The 6455-nt window shown below is 30.8% G+C and overlaps 1 protein-coding gene across 1 annotated transcript; it reads right to left on the reverse strand.

The window, feature by feature from the left end:
• Positions 1–583: 583 nt before the first annotated feature.
• LOC139485019 (toll-like receptor 4) lies at positions 584–6139 on the reverse strand. Its single transcript, XM_071269121.1, has 2 exons — positions 6093–6139; positions 584–3808 (listed from the first exon to the last, which is right to left on the reverse strand). Exon 2 carries the CDS (start codon positions 3802–3804, stop codon positions 1729–1731), a length of 2076 nt encoding a protein of 691 aa, XP_071125222.1. The 5' UTR covers positions 3805–3808; positions 6093–6139; the 3' UTR covers positions 584–1728.
• Between the last annotated feature and the right edge of the window lie 316 nt (positions 6140–6455).

Genomic DNA, 6455 nt, shown 5'->3' on the forward strand with positions numbered 1-6455 from the left:
ATTGCAGGATAAAAACATATAACAAAAAGATCATATAACAGCGTTCGGCACTGAATCAAGTTAAATACGACACAATATTACAGATATCCAACTGTTGAGATAACATTCGTGACCTCTGAAGTCTATTATATTGACAAAGTATCTAAACCATGAACCGCATTACATTTTCGTCTCTCGTGGTTTTTGTAAACCTCATGTTAAATCATGGTCTATCTACACCCACGAAATTAGATATCCAAAGATAATAATGAATCCACAGAATATCAAATAAAAATGAATCTGATATTTTCGACAATGAAAGAAAATTGTTTTAATCTTCTTTTTTAATCTAATTTTTAATGGACTTATAACATTTTGAAAGATTTTTAATTAAAGAATCCAGTCCTTAGCAAGAAAAAAGAAGAAAAAGAATCTTCCTTTTGTATCATCGCCTTTCGTTTGTTAGTTTTATGTTTTACATCAATTAATAATGCCTCAAAGCAGACTGTCAAAACAGGCGGGATTCAGATGTAAACTGTGATATTCATTCAAAAATAGAAAGAATGAAAATGATATTTTGAAATTTACCAAATATTGAACAACATTTTGTTTTTATCTATATCTTCTAATTACATGACAAAATATATTACAAAAACATGTTTAAATAGAAAAGGAATTATATCAATTATAATGGCATTGAAAACATAATATATTGATTAAATGGTCTACGTTTGCCTATAATTGTTTACATTCACTTCATTGTAACTTGGCTGGATAGCCATCTCATTGGCATTAATACCACAACTTCTTAGTTTTATACAACCCATCATCACACCAAAACAAAGGAATGTTTAGCAAAGGTTCAGAAGAGTTTATCAATGCATAGTTGGAGAATTCTACTTGTAAATCATAAAGATTTTTCATTACTGAACCAACATTTAAACCCAGTGCATTTATTTGCTTTACAACTTATTCTTATTCTGTTATGTGTAACTATTCCACCAATATTATAAAAAAAATGTTCGTTTTGAATCGAAATTGTATGTTAAGTAATAAAATGTTTATTAATTTAAAGAATTTTGGCTATTTGAATTAATGATAAATGTTTCTCAAATCTTCATCTGGACGATAATTTGATTGTTTTTTGAATCAATAAACGTTCCACAAAATAAATGATTATACTTAAATGTAACTGTCTATTGATACAAGGTTTATATGGATAAGAATATGAAATATTTGTATATGTGCAATTACCTTAAACTATGTATATATTAAGTATTTAAAAAAGCAGTTGAACATCGGACGAGAGAATGGTTACTGTGATAAAACTTCCTTTAATTTATTCCAAAACACCGTGTCACCAAATTCATCGTTTGGATATTCGATGTAAGAGCTGGATTGTATCAATTCATATACCATCATTGGTAAATCTTTTGGTGACATTTGCTCGAGAAATACTAGAAATAATATGTTTTCCTTATTTCTGGAATAAATGCTTTCCACTTTTGCCATGTTGTATTCAAACATACACCAATACGAATCCAGATAACTATATGACATCATAATGACCACTTTTCGGCTGTTGTGAATCGCAGATGTGATGTTTCCTGCAATGTCATTTCCAGGTAGGAAATCTCTTTTGTGGATACACAGCTTCAATCCAGCTTCTCGTTCGAGACAAGGCAAAAGTTTTTCATGAACGAAAAATCTATCATTGTTATCGTAGGATACAAAAGCATCGTACTCATACTAGCTTTCATTGTCGTTGTTTCCTTTATTTTGCACTTGATATTTATTTTTCACCATGTAATACATATATCGCAAGCGCCACCTATAACGGTAGCTTATGCCCCAAATTAGTACAAACAAGAAAACGACCATTGATGCTACTGTACCCACAATCAAAGACGAATACGACGAACATTCCTTCTGAAGCTTCTTTAAAACTCTATTCGGTTTCCGTAATGATTCAGAGTTCCCATGAGACGTCAGACATGATGTTTTATGTTTATTGTGAATCTTGATTTTTGTTGTTGACATCCACTTAATAAAGTCTATTGTGTCACAACTACATGTTAACGGATTCCCACTTATATCAATGGAAAAATTGTTTTTCCCTTTGTACACTTCATCTAAATGACAACGAGCATTTTCATCTAAACTAGAAATTCTATTGTTGGAAAGATCTAAATGTGACAACTGTTTCATGTGGTTTATTTGGAAGGTAATATTATCCATCATGTTTCCTTCTAAATTTATTTCTATCAAATTTACCTGGGTCTTAAAAAAATTATACGGTAAACTGGGAATTCTATTTTCTGCCAAATTAATGATTTGAAGGGCTGGCATGTGTTGCATTATCTCCCCTTCATTGTCATCCGGAAGAATAAATCCAAGTAGATTATTTTGTAGGAGTAATATTGCCACAGTCGGGACGCTTTTAAAAAAAACCTTTGACACATTCGAGCAAATGTTATTAGATAAATCTACAAATTTAACATGATCAAATATAAGAAGTGGACCTATCCACGAATAGAAAATATTATAACTTAAATCTACATGTTCTAATATATTTTCGGAAACTGTAAACTGTGGAATTTCATAGCGAAGATAGCATTCTTTGTAAAGAGCTGTTTTCAGTTTTCGAGGAATGGGCAATATTCTCCAAGGAGAGTTTAATCGGAATATTCTTTCAGCAGGTGTATAAATTGGTTTGCATTCTTGATTACAACATGATTCATCAGGACGCTCACATATTTCTTCACGTTCATTATTCCTTCGCGAACTGAACAAAAACGACACATTTACAAAGTCAATTTGCATTGTTATGAAATCGAAAAAATATTGACCATACGAAAATTCATTGTCAGACATAAAGAGTTTTCGAATGGAAGATGGAAGTTGTTGTACAGCTCCATCTTCCAAGAGCTGGATTCTATTACTATCGCCATGCATTTCTACCAAATTTGTATCTCTTAAGTGCACAAAATGCCGCTTTAAAACTTTCGTATTCATTTGAAATGTTTTGTGAATTTTATTAAATTTAAAAATTTTAATAGACGTAAATGGAAGGTCAATTGTCACATTTTCTAAGCCATCAAACCTTAAACATGTGTTAAAAGAAATATCTAAAATTGATAAATTTCGCATAAAAATAAATGAACCATTGTACACGTAATTCACTTTACAAGCAGATATATCTAATTCATGGATTGTTGGCACAGATCTAAACGTATCCGGTTTCACGATGTTTATGTAACAATGCCCAGATGATCCAGATACGTCAAGAGTCTCTAAACGAGGCATTTCCGGTAGTTTTTCTTGAGACGAATTGTAATCAATCTTCAATGTAAGTAAAGATGGAGGAAATGTAACGTTGTGACTGCTCCAGCTGATACTATTCTTCTTAACATCTAAATATGACAAGGTTCGTAGATATAAAAACGCATCTTTCGTTGTTTTTGTAATATTATTATTGTTCAACTTAAGCTTGAAAACACTATTCAGTCCACAAAACATTTCCTTATTCAGAAAGTGTAATTTATTTAGTGAAAGATTTATTTCAGTTAAAATATCGTTGTCCTGAAAATGATGTTCCTGTATATTATGTATATAGTTGTTACTAAGATCAACACTGCTAACATTTCTTGGCAGGTTAGGTATATCCCTTAGTTTTGCATGTGAACAATCAACCTCGACATATGTTTTATTTGAAGTTTTACATCGACATCTTTCATTAAAGAAACATGTTGTTTCCGTCTGCACACTTACTGCCATCATGAGAACAAAACACGCGAGAAAGAGAATGAGTAATGAATTTGCCATATTTCTGAAATGAAAAATGCACAAGTTATCACAAGGCGAAGGAACCAATATAATTATTAACTCACTTCAATATTAAGAGCCTTTGAAATAGGTCTTCGGTTTAAGGATTTTACAATTACAGCTTATATAAATATGTATACTTGTATATATTATGTATATAATGTCTGCTCTATGGTCGGGTTGTTGTCGCTTTGACATATTCCCCATTTCCTGTCACAATTTTATTCATTCATTACCGAACTTAACAAAGAATTACACGACGGGTGCCGTATACGGTGCAGGAAATGCTTACCCTTCAGGAGCACCTGATTTCACTCCCAGTTCGTGTTGTTTCTTATTTATTATTTATAACTGTTGATGTAAATGTCCTTTGGTTTTGTGAGTCTTTGTTTACTCCTTGGTTTTGATTGTTATTGTCTTTGTTCGTGTTTTTTCACAAATCATTCATAGCTTTTGTTTGGAATGATTGTTGAGCCTTTAGAATCATCATAGCGAGAAATACCTTTTTAAGGTAGTATATAATAAAATTTTATGCGATTGTCACACAAGTGAGAGGTCTAGCTAACTTCAAAACCAGTTTTGATACACCATTTTCTCCATAACAAATTACCTATACCAAGTCAGGAATATGACTGTTGTTATTCATTGGTTTGATGGGTCTGCTGTGTTTGATGTGTTTGAGCTTTTGATTTTTTTCATTTGCGTAAGGACTTTCCATTGAGAATTTTCTGTGAAAAACAGTATTTTGTAATTTTTACTTTTTGTTAATAAAGACCGTGAAGTTCGAAAATTCGACAACAAATGTGTCAATTCGTCAAAACAAATCCTACATATTGAAACCAAATACAAACTTTATTAGTTCATTAAATAAAAAAGGACGAAAAGAATTGAAAGATACATTATTAAAGACGACCAATTTGTGGGAGAGCATTCTAAAGTGCTGCGCTACATATTTTATACCTTTAGAAGTATTACATTGACATAAAGGGTCAAAACTTCCTTTTGGGTTCAAATGACCGTTCTTCTTCCCTCGTCAATACAAAACTAACAAGTAAACGAATCAGGTGGGTGATTACCATATTGCTAACATAAAAAAGTAATACATGTATTACTAGAAAAGTCTGCAATATTTATATTTCACACTAGAGCAACTTTCAAAAGTTTTTTTGAACATTAACTCATTTTTACAGTAAAATTGCTTTCAGTGTGTTCTTTGTTAATTGCATCATTTTTAAAGGAATTTGGGGGTATGCACATAAAAACTGCATTTTACTGTCTATAAAAACTGCAATTTTATATCACATTATCAGAGCATGTTGTCTTTCTACGTTTACTCTTGTTATAACCGTATATTTCTGAAAAATTGATAATATATTTCGAAATTAGTCATGTCATTTTATTTGCATAATATGAATAATATATTATATTTAGTAAAACTTTTTATCATTTATTTGAGATAAACAATTGCCGCCAGGAATTTCCCTCCGCCAAATAACCTTGAGCCGTATTCATCAGCATGTTATTAAATTAAATATGTTTCAAAGTAGTTCAAAACAGATTACATTTACCAATTATCAGAATTTTCAACTCTTTGATAAATGAACACGATGAGTAAACTAATTAAATCCAAAATCCAATTTGAATAAAGCTTGTTTGGTTTTCATGAATATTCCGTATTGTTTATTATGTTTTTCGATGTATTTACCAGTTTAATTCTAATACTTATATTGATTATCACATTAAAACTGTCCACAAAAAAAAAGTATAGCAAGTACGGTTACATAAAACCCGAAAATACAAAAGTTTAATCGCGAAAGGAAATTAAAAGCATTTCTCGTTCACCGTGTTTATATATTTTTGAGTTTGGCGGTTTAGCGTTTTTGATTTTTGTTTTGACATCAATGAATCTTTCTCGAAATCCTTAATGAAGCGAAATAATCAGCATATTGTCGGTTTCGTTGGTTTTATGTGCTCTTGATTAGCATGGTTTAATGAATTAGAAATATTACTGACAAGGCCTTAAATCATATAAATTCTTAACGACAACATATATCAGGTATACATTGGAATTACATAAGGTTAAGAAAACCATTGAATAACCGTATACACACATGAATTTTAACAAAAGGATAAGTAAATTTTAAGCAAATAAGAGGAAGGGAGGACATTAAGTCAGTTGCATTTATTTATAGAAATCATTTTTTATAGTTAAACTTAGCCGTTGAAATGTATAAAAGATATCCAACTTTGTTTTAAATTTGAAGAATCATATGATTAAAAATACTTACCGCAAATGACAGACTAATATAACAACCCAATACAGTTATGATCGATAATGTTTAAAACATTCCTATAAATCTAAGGTATCTAAGGACGTTAAACATTTATATATTGAACCAATCAGGGGACGACACGTTAAATCAGGATATCTCAAACATTTCAAGTTTTGAAATTTACAACCAATGCATTTGTTCTTAATTCAAGCGAACGGATTACACTCTTTGGTGTATGCAAAATGTACGTTAGTGTTAAGTGCACAAATGTTTGTTAATGTTAAGTGCACACATTATTTAGATTATTTACACATTCTTCCACCAATATAAAACATCTCATTAAAGTATAGCACATTCAACGGCGACCAGGACATAGAC

The sequence above is a fragment of the Mytilus edulis genome, chromosome 8, assembly GCF_963676685.1.
Source record: "Mytilus edulis chromosome 8, xbMytEdul2.2, whole genome shotgun sequence".
NCBI classification, from domain to species: Eukaryota; Metazoa; Mollusca; class Bivalvia; order Mytilida; family Mytilidae; genus Mytilus; species Mytilus edulis.

Excerpts from the sequence above, each read along its gene's own strand:
- LOC139485019 (XM_071269121.1), bottom strand. The coding sequence starts at position 3,804 with ATGGCAAATTCATTACTCATTCTCTTTCTCGCGTGTTTTGTTCTCATG.